The sequence below is a fragment of the Gouania willdenowi genome, chromosome 20, assembly GCF_900634775.1.
Source record: "Gouania willdenowi chromosome 20, fGouWil2.1, whole genome shotgun sequence".
Classification (NCBI taxonomy): Eukaryota; Metazoa; Chordata; class Actinopteri; order Blenniiformes; family Gobiesocidae; genus Gouania; species Gouania willdenowi.
Window position 1 is genome coordinate 24,905,496 of NC_041063.1, and position 13,648 is coordinate 24,919,143.

At 36.5% G+C, this 13,648-nt stretch overlaps 1 protein-coding gene across 1 annotated transcript in view; it reads left to right on the forward strand.

Moving 5' to 3' along the window:
- The first annotated feature begins 5,854 nt into the window (after nt 1-5,854).
- Nucleotides 5,855-13,648, forward strand: part of LOC114454080 (contactin-associated protein-like 2) — a 180,942-nt gene continuing 173,148 nt past the window's right edge. The window contains exon 1 of the mRNA XM_028434222.1: nt 5,855-6,004. Within this exon, the coding sequence (XP_028290023.1) occupies nt 5,917-6,004 (88 nt within the window). The 5' untranslated portion in view covers nt 5,855-5,916. The remainder of the gene's footprint in view (nt 6,005-13,648) is intronic.

The following is a 13,648-nucleotide window of genomic DNA, read 5'->3' on the forward strand; positions in this document are numbered from 1 at the left end:
ATCAGGGCCATATTTAATCTACACTTCTTCCCATTATGAATCACAGCCCTACCATGAATGGTCAATGTAAAGGCGCTCACGAATGGTTTTTGCATCAAAACGAGCTGCTGACCAATGGGATTCTACCATTGTTCATGGCAGAAGTGACGACGAAAAAGGAATTTCAGAAAAATAAAGATTTGATTTATTTGCTGATCACAGTAATGACATAAATAAATAAAAATCAAGTTTTTTACTCCAATAATCGAAGGGTTGGGGTTTTAAATACTTCTCTATCCAAGTCATTGACGTTGTGTCCATGGGCAAGGCACTTTACCCACATTGTCTTGCATGAATGGGTATGAACTGTGCATGTTTGAGGTATCTTCAAAGGGGACAGCTTTTCTTAGAAATTTTTAATTAGATTTAGGACATTTAGGAAAAGGTTGTTGAGTTATAATGAGAACCAAACTGGAGGGGGATGTTGATGACTGTCTTTTTGTTTAGTCATTGTCTTGTTATTGTAAATTTTTGGTCGATTTACAATTTTTGATCAACAAAACAACACAGATTTTTAGCGTGTGTAGCACTGAACATCGTTGCCATAGTGACCCCTCTAATAGCTTTGGTCGCTGATGTGGCAACACGTCGTATTTACATAAACACGCTCAGCTTTCCTGCTGATGAATTACACACCCTGCTGATGTGAACGTCTGTGTTTTGAAGTGCATCCTGGGAAAAAAATGGCTGGGTGGTGGGTGGTGACGACTGACACACACACACACACGCACACGCACGCACATACACATGCTCCAAACGGTACAAATTGCACCGACTCACGTAGCATGTTTAAAGAATGTGTATCGACTCACCCGTGCACCGAGGACGACGTGCACAAGGGTGATTTTGCACATGACCGCACTTTGAACCTGGCTCCAGTGTCTGCTCTATCGACGTATTACAGCCGTGAAGCAGTGAACCGAAGCCGTTTAAAAAGATAAATAATGGTGGCGGTAGCAGTTGGGCCACGAGAGGACGGAGGTATGAAGACGGACAGAGGTTAAATGCAGATGTGCTGGTGGAGAAGTAAAGAGAGATGGAGGAATCAGGGATGGATAGGCAGAGTGAGGCAGATTGGTGTCAGAATGGGGTGATGTATAGAGGTGAGGGCGATAAGAGTGCAGCTCTGCTCCAGTAGCAATGTTCCCTTCACAAACATCACTCATATTTAATGGAGCACGGCTTCAACAGAGCACGGAAAAGAAGAGAAAAACCCAGAATATACGTGTGAGAGAGAATCAGGTTTGGGGTCAATAAAATCCTTCATTTTCAATTACGTTTTTTAGCTATCAATGTAAAATTACAAGTCAATTAAAGGTCCAGTATGATGCTATTTCTCACCCATCTCTATTTGTTCCCAAACTTGCCTGTTTTCTGGAGTTTTGGCCTCTGAAAAGTCACTTTCTGAGCTTTCCTAAAAACACAGTTTTTGGGCCTTCATGTGCATGAGTGGGCGTAAACACACACACTACTTCACACTAGTCCACTGTTTTGTCCGACCGCTGCGTCGCATTGGGTCATAAACACGTCAGATCATCCCATAAAGGTGATACAAGGCGGTATAACTGCTACTAAAAGTGAAACTGATTGTGAGCGCTTTTTGGTTTATCTATATACTGGATCATCTATATACTGAACGTAAAGATATTAACTGTAATATTAACCTGCTTTTGCCATCTTTGTTTTACCTGTGAGGTAGTTTGAGAGGGAGGAGCTCACATTATTATGTTATGTATGAAGAGCCAGGATTGTCAGGAGGAGGAGTCTGTGTCCCTTATGAGTCATAAGGCGAGAAAAATTCAACTCGCCCGTTTAGAGCTGACGTTTTACAAAATGTGGAATATCGAGGGAGGGAGGAAACAGAAGTTCTGAATGAGGCTAAAGGAATGTATATCACTGTAGCAACACCATTATAAAGTGATTTTTTTCATAATACAGTGACCAGCATCTAATTACAATTCAGAAAGTCAATTACAGTTTACATTCTCTATTACTAATGTTCAAATACAATCAATCATAATTATTGATGAAACTTAACCTTCCTCTTGTGTTAGCTTCCTGTTAGCATCTCTTACAATAATGGGTCCTAAATCAGCTGTAAAATACACTAAAAACAATATCTATCATCTAATTTTATTTCCTGTCTATTGGTTTACATTGTTAGGCTTCCTAATCAATGAAATATAGGTTTTAATATTTTTGGTGTTGGTGTACACCTCTTGATTAATTTTTTTTTAAATATTAAAATATGGGAAAGCTTGATATGCAATATATCAGTGGTTCAATGTGTCTCAACCATTGGTTCCTTAATACTTAATCTACCAATTCAAACAATGAGTGGACTTTAAAGTGGAATTCATTTAAACTCTACTTTGTGATTACTTCAATAGTCAATGAATAGAGTCCATTTTATAAAATGTAGCTAATTATTGTATCCTATTGTCTGAAGTGTGATAAAATGGTCCTCTACAGCGTACAGTAATGCTGTTTCTATAAATTGTAAGTGTAGTACTGTTAGTTTGTGGTGAATTTGTCCAAACTATAGCCTAAAAAGGAACTAGAGACATTTCACCATTATTTTTCAAGTAATTGTTAAATCTTTTCAAGTACCACCTACAATATTCTCCTGTAACCCTAGGATACACGTACCCCTGTTTTAGAAACTACTGAAATCTATTTTAATAATGTTAACTACGTATGTGTAGAACGCACATAGAACCTGTAAACATGGGTTCCCCAGTTGAATTTATAATTGAATTGCAATGCAGTTGCGGTTGAAAAGTGAATTATCCTAAACGTAATTACAATTACGACAGCAACAGATTTTTAAAAAAAATTATAATTACATCATTGTAATTAATTATCTATTTACCCAATTACAATTATAGTTGACCCCAACCCTGGTGAGAATCTCACTCACACACACACACACACACACCACGTGAGACGTGGGGCGCTGGGACTTGCACTCACCCAGCGGAGCGTGCACGTATGCACTTGGGCACTGAGGCAGAAACAGGTTCTCTGAGAGTTAATGGAGTTGTAGACACAGGGGCCCAGAGAGTCAAGTCTGCAGTCAGAGGGAGGTAGAGGAGGCAGAAAAAACGAGCTGATGTCAAAGTGGCAGGAGGATGATCCACCGAGTTCAGGTTTAGGTTTATAAATCAATATATTAACATAAATACTGCACCATCCAAGTTACCATTATTCAGAAGGTGCTACTGTAGGCACAATTAGTGAATACGTAGCTGTTATTTGGGAATTAGTAGACTCTGATTTTCTGTTTCATAATTCCCCCTAATTCCATTTCAGGATTTACATGAAATTGCAAGATATATGGGAAAAATTTAGTTCTTTCCACAATTTCAATTTAAAAATGTCTGCATTCATGTGATATATAAACAATGGAAACATTGCAAGCCCTTAATATATAGTGGCGTTTCAATAAATTGCTGAATTGTCCATCTACAAGTGGATTATTTGGTAATTAACACAATAATTTGTTTTCCCCGTCATTTTTACTTTCTCCTGCGTGCTTTAAAGGGCCAGATTTGGCCCCCGGGCCTTGAATTTAACACTGCTTTACACTGTTTCATTTTGTTTGATCTTCTTTCCCTCTTCAAAAGACTTTACTTACTATTAAACTTCTAAAATTATACTAAACAATCTTAATAAGTTGTAGAGTTGATTACTATTATTAAAGGAATCTTCCAATGTTTTTGTAAAACCTTTGAAAATTAAAAGATCTAATGAAGACACAAAATCCTGAGAATAGAAGTCGTTTAGAGTGTGAGTCCTTCAACAGATTTACTCGCTAACTTCAGCCACCAGAGCATATCAGCACACTGTTTAAGGGAGAGTAAAGGTCCCTTAGGAGAGCTCTTCTTTTCTGCTTCATTGTCTACTACCAAACCGCAGAGTTGGAACCGTCATCCCCTGTGGTCACACATCTTTTTCAGGTCACAACTCTTTTCATCCTCTTTCACTAAACAAAGCTTTACGTTAACATTTTTTACTTTTCCTGAATATTTAGAGCAACCAAAAACTGCACAAATTGTCATTTTGACTGAAAAAAGCTGGTAAATGATCTAAAAATCAGGCTGAATGTTTCACTCCAATAGAAAACAATGGGATGTTTACAGGCAGTGGGGCCTTGTGACATCATCAATCATGTGGTTTCAAGATGGAGGAACACAGGCTCTAAAACTGTAAAATAGTCCCTTTTTTAAAAGTTAATAAAACAAATATGGCGCAAAATAGTGTGTTTTGTAGTCATAGATCTTCTAATAAGTACATTTCAAAGGTTTAGGCCACATTTGTAAAAAACAGCGGAGGAGCCCTTTAGTTTAAACTTTTATATAATAACGGAAACGGCAGAGATGCGCTAAAATCACGCAAGATTACATTCCCTTTGCTACACTTTTGACCTTCAGCCACTCGGGTTATTGTGGAAACGGCTAAACCTATCTTTGCACCAGTGCCTTTTTAGATTTTTAACGTTAATAATATGATGATCAAATTGTAGCAAGTGGTGCAAGATTTCGATCGGACACATTTGTCCATTTCTCAAAACTTTCTTGATATTTAGGCATCTTTTTTCCAGTGAAAAAATAGCATGGTGATGTGTAAGATTCTCCCAAAAATGTGAGGCATTTCTGTGTCATGTTTGCCCCGATTATGAAAAAAAAAAGGGTCAATTTTTTTTTTAAATGAGGTGAAATTGCTTTTTCTGTATTATATACATTTTTCCTGAAGCCTAAAATCATTAACAATGGCAGCTGTTTCTAAATAAATGTAATTAGATTATTTGCTTTGATAAAACCATAACCATAATCCATTTATTTCAGCCTGATTCTCATATTTCTATTTATCTATTTATGAACATATTACATCTATTATTACAGAAGTAGCGGCCTCAGTAATAACAAGGACCTATCTAGTGCTGCTTTAATTCATTTTTATGTTTCATTAACTATTAGAAAGCTCAGCTTCCTGTGGGTGAACATGATTTTTACTTTTAATTTTTTTTTTGTAATTTTGTTGATTTTTTTGTTGTTGTAATTTTGTGCCTTTTTGGGGTCACATTCTGTATTGTTGTGGTTTTTCTGTATTATGTCATTTTGTATAAATTTTGTTTTTTTGGAGCTATTCTGTAATTTGTGTGTTTTTGTAGTCATTTAGTTTGTTTAAGTGTGTGATCGTGTCTGTCATCATTGTTTTTTTTTTTTTTACGAGTCATTTTGTGTGTTTTTGTAAACAATGATCATTCTGAATAAGATGTTTTATTGATTATTATTCTTTTTTATGTTAATTCTCAACAGGATAGGTAAAATTCAGAGACAAATTAACATGTATATGACATTACATTATTGTGTTTTTTAAGTGTGCAGCAGTAGGGGGTTACATGGCTTCAGGTTAAATGTCTTAAGGGTACGAGAGCGTAGAAAGTTTAAGAACCCACTGTCCTTTAGTACAATGCAACAAAAAAAAAGGAGAGCCACAACTTTCTTCATGACTAATAGATACTGTAGCAGTATAAGATAAGTGTGTAAAAGGATATAGAGGAGAAATATAGTCATTAAGGTCTTCCACCACCTATAAAGCATGTCTTGTGATTAGGTCATGACATTTGTTAAGGTAGTGGCATTTCCATTTTACTCATCTTTAAGAAAGACTGTGTGCAAGTAGCACCAGAGAGAAACCATGGGTCTAGATCTGGCACTTTATTTTACAATAAACATTTGGTTTGACCTGTTTTTATAACACACTTTTTCCACTAATATAATTTAAAATCTCCATCTTTACACCCTCACAGGTTCTGGTCTCAACGACGGCCAGTGGCACGCCATTCGTTTGGTGGCCAAGGAAAACTTTGCCATGTTGACGATAGACGGTGACGAGGCGTCAGCAGTACGTTCCACGTCTCCTCTGTCCATCACCACAGGAGGAACCTATCACCTGGGAGGTAGGCGGGACACCAGCACCGTCGCTTTATGTTTTCCTTCTCTTTTCATGGATCTGAGGAGGTCTTTCAACTAGAAACCAGTAAGGGTGAAGAAAAACATTGATTTGGAAATGTATCGCAATATTTCACGGCGGGATTATCGTATCAATCCCAAACATGTCCAAATCGATTTTTTTTAATCATGTTTTTTTTAACGGAAAAACCATTTAATTGCACTAACACTAGCATAGCACGTAAACTCCCAGTCACTAGATGTCAGTGAACGCACCATCAGACTTTGTTAAACTACGTCACTACTCAATGCATTTAGCTGGAAGTTTATTGCACTTCATTTTCATAAACATACTGTACACTTTTATAGATGAATGCTGTTACATATAAGTATATTTAAAAAAAACAAATTTAAGAACTTCTGTTGTTGAAGCAAAAGTTAAACTTTTTTTTGACATTCTGATAAACTTAACACTGGTTTATTTATTTATGGTTGAATTACAGTTAGTTATCTTTTACTTCAGTGTATTTTAACCCTGTGGACAATTTAAATGGGATCACCTGGAATGTCTAAAAAATAATTACTGATTGAATAAAAAAAAAACATATTTTTTTAAATGATTATTCCTTTTCAAATTAAAACATAACACAATTCTAAACAACTGTATGCTATACCTTCACTTTATAAATCTAGCTCAAATACCATAACAAACATGATAAAAAATGAATTTTCAAAAAACATTTGTGGTCGTCAGATATTTGGGATCTAAAAATGGGGTCGTGACCCGAGAAAAGGTTGAGAACCACTGATTTTACTTTGTTTTCGCACGTTAAAAAAAATGAAAATATTTGTATTTCATAACGTTTTTTACTTGTAAAGATGAGATTTGTAATTAATGATATTGCGATATAGTGTGATGTTTGTCGTATTGATTAGTATCGCCATATATCATATCGCGACATGCAAATTGTGAATCGTATCTGTTCGAATTAGGAAGACATCGTATTAAAATTAGTAATTTAATTAATGTACCTTAGTTTGCACTTCTACGTAAACATAAAATACAAAATATGTAAGAAACCAAACATATCCAAGCAATAAGTGACAGATATCTGTCCCAACAGAGTCTTTACTTTAAATTTCCTAGATTTTGTGACTAATTTCTATTTAATTAAGGGAAATATTATGTCATAATTTGGGGAAAAGTGAAGGATTTTGTAAGAACTTTGAGTTTGTGTAATTGTTTAACATTAAAAATGACTGCAATCATGTGATGGAAGCGGTTGGAAAACTGTGAGTGCCTACAAAAGTTTCATTTACACAATGATTCATGTTTTCTCTGTCATTTTCATTTTCTACTGCGAGCTGAATTGGATCCTCCAAAGGGCCGGATTTGGGCCCCGGGTCATGAGTTTGACACATTTTCTCTATGGAGTCTCTGTCGTGAACATTGTTCAATCTTCTTCATCAGGCAGAACCATTTCCTCGGCCTACGCAATAGAGATTATTACACACACACACACACACACACACACACACACACACACACACACACACACACACACAGATTATAATAGAGATGGTTTTCTTCAGTCAGCTGAAAACATCCACGTTTGTCAGACCTAGATTTGATAATTACATTTCCTTCTGACTGGAATCTTTTCCATAATATTTAAAAGTGGACTGAATATCCCTTATGTTTTTTTTTTACTTCAAAGGATTAAAAAGAACAGAAAGAAGCATTTAAACTCATGTTTCTGCTTCACATTTTATTATTCTCTGGTTTTTCTTTTTCCTTCTTGTGTCCAATGCAATTGGTTCTCGATTGATTAGAGGAACCTGAGCTACGCGTGTGCGTGTGTGTGTTGAATCTAAAGTCATACGCACCAGTCCATTCCACGCATGACTGCCTAACTTTCACTAAACTTACCTAATTTAAGTAGTTCGGTGTTGTGACGGGTGTGGGGTGAGTGAAGCTATAACGATCAGGTGACCTTCACTATTGATCACCGTCTATGTAACATGTGAACACTTTGAAAAAAAATAGTCAGGCGCTTACACGTGCAGGTGTGTGCCCTTGTGCAGGTATGTAAGTGTGAGTGTTTTATCCAATCACATCAACGATCTGACTCAGAGCGTAACACTACAGTCACTACCACTCTATGGACGGGTGTCGTGACACAGACTGTAACCAGACTAAATGGTGGTCCATTATACACTCATACCTGCACATGTGTTCACACCTGCACGCGTAAGCGCCTAATATTCTTTTCTAAGTGTTTACATGTCACGTAGGCGATGATCGATAGTGAAGGTCACCTGATCACTACAGCTTCACTCACGCCACACCTGCGTTCACGTGTGACTGATATATGTATGTTTGTTAGGTGTGGCATATGTGTGCATATACACGCTCTGTCTCATGTTTATAAAGAAGCATGAGCTCGGCTACGGAGTGGGTGGGAGGAGGGCGGGCCGGAAGAGGAAGCCAGTGTCCCGTCTATAGACACGCCCACTGATGAATATGCATAAGTAGGACGCAAATCAGCCTGTTTGTGTGGAGTTGGTCAGAAAGTGACTTTTCAGAGGCTAAAACTCTGGAAAACAGGCAAGTTTGGGAAAAATAGCATGATATGGGACCTTAAATGTGTATGCACATTAAAGCGTCTGTTAACACGTTAACACGTCTGCAAGCACACATGCAAACATGACTTGTGCATTGTGCCCGTGAACCCATTCTAAGTCTGTGGGAAATGTAGATCAGACGTGCAGGCGCAGGGTACATCGTTCGTTTACGTGTTCGTTGGTCTGGTGCGCATGAATTTAGAATGGACTCACCCCCGAGTGAGTGCGTGTGTGTGCGTGCGTGTGCGTGCGTGTGTGTGCGTGCGTGTGTGTGTGTGTGTGCGTGGTTGAGCTTTGATGAAGACATCAGAGGGGTTAGCATTATAAACACTGCTCACCTACCATGTGTTACCTCACACTAAAGGTGAATTAGCACTTGGACACCAACTGGATACTAATGCATACACACACATACACGCACACACTTAAAAAAAAAGCAGCATTTTCATAGTTTTTTCCCCACTGATGGAGGCAGTTTTCAGGCTAAATTGGCAGCAGCTGTGACTGAGTTTTTACTCATTAATTTTACATGACACACTGAGTGCGTTGGAGCATTGAGCCTGTGTAGTAAACACTCGTCTGATGGCTGCAGGGATGCAAAACTGCTGATTGTTCCTATGGAAAGGAGAAATGGAGAACAGCAAGTACAGTAAATAGGTTTGTTTAGAGCACTTACAGTACAGATGAGTACAGGGGTTCTCAACCTTGGGGTCGCCAGATGCCTACAAGACACTAAGAATATATTTTTTAACAATTTGAGCCCATTGAACCAAACTTGCCATATTTTAGCTTTTTTTCATCACTTTTTCTTGTCATATTTTTGCTCCGTTTAATGCATTTTCCTACATTGCTCCCATTTCTGCCACTTCATCAAATTTTAATGCATTTTCTGCAAATTGTTACACTTTCAAAACATTTTCAGCACTTATAAACCATTTCCACCACTTTTTCCACCTAATGTGCATATTTGTTGACCCAATTAGTGCACTTTTAACATTCTTTTCACTTGCTATTTCATTGCTTTATTTTTGCCCAATTTAGCCACATTCAAGATTTGTCATCCCCATTACTTGCCATACTTGACATTTAATGCATTCCTGCTACATTGCTCCCATTTCTGCTAATTCTCCCATCAAAATTCTGCACTATTTTCCACTTTATAGACATTTCGGCACTTATAAACCCTTTTTCCACCACTTCTCACCCATTCTTACCATTATCGTCACTTTTAACTTCTTTTCAACATATTTGTGCTTATTTTTGCCAATTCAACCACATTAAATTTTAAACAATAATGTTCCCGTATTGATATTTTGAACCCTTTTTGACCACTTTAATTAGCAACTTTTTAACCAATTCTTGTTGTTTCAGCATTTTTTCCACCATTTTTTGGCTACTTTTAACCCATTTTATTTCTGATTTAAAACAAGGATTTACATTTTTAAGATGACTATGTACTAGGGCGCAAATATACTAAACATCCTGGATAACAGTGCATATTATTTAGATAAATAAAATAAATGTGGTTATCACAGATCATAGAACAATGGACCATCATTTTACTAACATTATGGATGGACCCCAAAAATCTCTCCCCTTTATTCCCCCTTATAGATGGCCCTGTCTACACATGACTGTTGTTATATATAAAATATCATCAGTATTTTGGTGTTTCACAGAAAACACATTAAAACCATGAACAGTTTGACCCAGTATTTTAAATTTGAAGCGTATCCCAGTCAAAGGTCAATCTCCATACCAGCGCTAAGGTAACAGAATAGTGCATGAAAAATAGTTTAGCCTTTGCCTCGGCCTCATTTACTCTCTCTAATAGCTGAGCTCGACGAGTCAAAGAGGCCGTGCACATTAAGCCTCGCTAACGCTCTGCTGCAGTGTTCCATCAGCACTTTTCACTATGACTCAGGGTTTTATCGCTGCACAGCTACAATTAGCAGAAAACCTCTGAGTATCAACAGCAGCTCAACTATATAACGTGGCCTTTTCTCACCTTTTTATCCAGATCAACCCTCATCAACTATAGGTTAGACCAGGTGTTCTCAACCTTGGTGTCAGGGCCCCATTTGGGGTCGCAAGAAACTATGAATGTTTTTGGAACAATTTGAGCCCATTTTTGCGTATTTTTTACCATTTTTCTGCAACTACACAAAACTTGCCACATTTTAACCTCTTTTCATCACTTTTTCTTGCCATATTTTTGCTCCTTTTAATGCATTTTTGCTGCATTACTCCCATTTCTGCTACTTCTCTATCAAATTCCAATGCCTTTTCTGCACATTCTTTCAACTTTAAAGTAATTTTCAGCACTTTTAAACCCTTTCCACCACTCTTCCACCTACTGTCGCATATGTTGACCCGTTATTGTCACTTTTAACCTCTTGTCACCATATTTTGTGCTTATTTTTGGCAATTTACCTATATTCATTATTTGTCATGCCCATTATTTGCCAGTTTTGAATTAGATAGATAAATAGATTTCAGATTCGGGGTCCATATAAACCATACAAATAAACACAAAAAACACATTTTTAAAAGGTCTTAACAGACACAAAACAATTGGTAATTGTTTCTAATTTTCTAAATAACATGACCCCCAACCCTCCCTTCCCAATTTCTGCCACTTTTAAGACAATATTGACACTTTGAACACATTTTTACCACTTTTTCTGTCAATTTTTGGCCACTCTTATTCACAACTTTTAACCAATTTCTGTGGTTTTTAAAATCCAAATTTCACCCCTGGTATCTTTTAACTTATTTTTTTCACTTTTAAAGACATTATAAACCTTTTCCACTACTTTTCCCACCCTAATGTCAATTTAAATCACATTCACAATTTGTCATATCCAATATTTGCACATTTGTTCAAACTAATTGTTTCCAATATTGACACTTTGAACCCTTTTTACCACTTTTTTACCAAACACAAGTTTTTGGCTTTTTTAATTTGCAACTTTAAACCAATTTCTGTGTTTTTTTTTAAAAATCCCATTTTACTACATCTTTCCACCATTTTTTGTCACATTCAACTCTGGATAACAGTGGATATTATTCAGATGATTAAATAAATGTGGTTACCACAGATTCATAGAACAATGGGCCATCATTTTGCTGACTTTAAGCCTTTAATATCTTTTTTGCGAACAAATTATCTTGGATTGATTAATCTTTGAGGCCTACACTGTATTCATCTGATTTATTTTGTCTCCAGTAGCTTCAAATATGGATTGTTTTTAATTCTTCAGGTTTATGCAGAGTGAAGTTGAGCCCACTTGTCCTGATAATAGTCATAAACTTATTAATTCAATAGGTAAACCTAATTACAAGATTATCTTGAAGCTACTTTGCTCCTTTAGTCCCTTGGCAAGTCACAACAACAACAACAAACAACACTAAAGAGCACAAGTGCATGATCATCTGAAGCAGTGCGAACAAATGCTACAGTAACATTTCTTTATTAGAAGACGTCCTTAGGGATGCGGTGGAGTTGATGGAGCGATAAAACACTAAATCACTCAGTAGGAATTTAAGTTGATAAACCAGAATAAAGTTTGTAAAAGGTGGAAGACTTTTCCTCAGTATTACACAACGGGAATTATTTCTCTAGCCTAGAACTAAAAAATTGTACCTATATTTTGACGTTTGCATTAAAATTGTGGTTTTAACACCAAAGTGGTACGCAGAGTTGGTGAAAAATGAATTATTCTACCATTAACAACAAAAGAAGAATGTGGTCTTTGAAGTGGAAAAATAGACTTTGTGTTGAAATTGCTTTGATGTTTCTTTAATGCACTTCAGACATGATTTGGAAACATCTGTGCAGGAATTCTAAGGGAAATGGTTGGTACCTGAGCTAAACTAAGTCTCGTCTTAAAAGCACATATGAAAATGCACTTGTTCTGTTTTGAATTTCAAAATATTTCCATTCAAAAAAAAAAAAAAAAACAATTATTCATTTTAAAGTAGACAATACAAAGCGTGAAGAGTGTCAGAGAGGAGGAGGATGATGAGGATGATGATGTCTCCTTGTAATTGCACGGCCTGCTGTGAACACAGACATATTGAAGCGATCTGCCTCAGTGAAAAATACGTCTTAGAAAAGATGCTGATATTTAAAGTTCATTGAAACCATATCATTTCCAATAATAGCGAAGGTGCTCCAATTGCTTTATTCAGAGGAAAGAGTTGTTGGTCGATCCGTCAGTTTGTGTATTACTCACTATTTACACCATTCCCTCCTCTCTGTGTTTATTAACCATGACCAACTGTCACATTAAGCTAAATTACAACTAATTAGTGTCACATTGAAGTGTGGCAGCCGTGCATATTCATGGATGCACACCATACATATGAAACGCTGCTTAAAAAGCTGAAAACGCAGATTTTGACTAAACCTAGTGTGTTGTTTGATACGATTAAAGGGAGATTTAAATGTAAAGTATATACCTTTATACAATTTGAGCCCATTTTGCTTCTTTGCCAAATTAAAATTTTCTGCACGTTCTTTCAACTTTAGACATTTTCAGCACTTTAATCCCTTTCCACCACTTTCTCACCTAATGTCGCATATTTGGACCTATTATTGCCACTTTTAACCTCTTTTCACCATATTTTGTGCTTATTTTGGCAATTACGTACGTTCATGATTTGTCAAGCCCATTATTTGCCAGTTTAAACTAATTAGATAGATAGATAGATAGATAGATAGATAGATAGATAGAAATAGATTATTTCAGACTCGGGGGTCCATAATAACCATACAAACAAACACAAAAACGCATATGAAAAGGTCTTAACTGACACAAACAATCAGTAATTGTTTTTAATTTCTAAATTACATTGCCCCCAACCCTCCCTTCTCCATTCCTGCCACTTTTAAGACAATATTGACACTTTGAACCTATTTATACCACTTTTCTGTCCATTTTTGGCCACTCTTATTCACAACTTTTAACCAATTTTCTGTGGTTTTTAAAATCCAATTTCACCACCAGTCTCTTTGATACCCA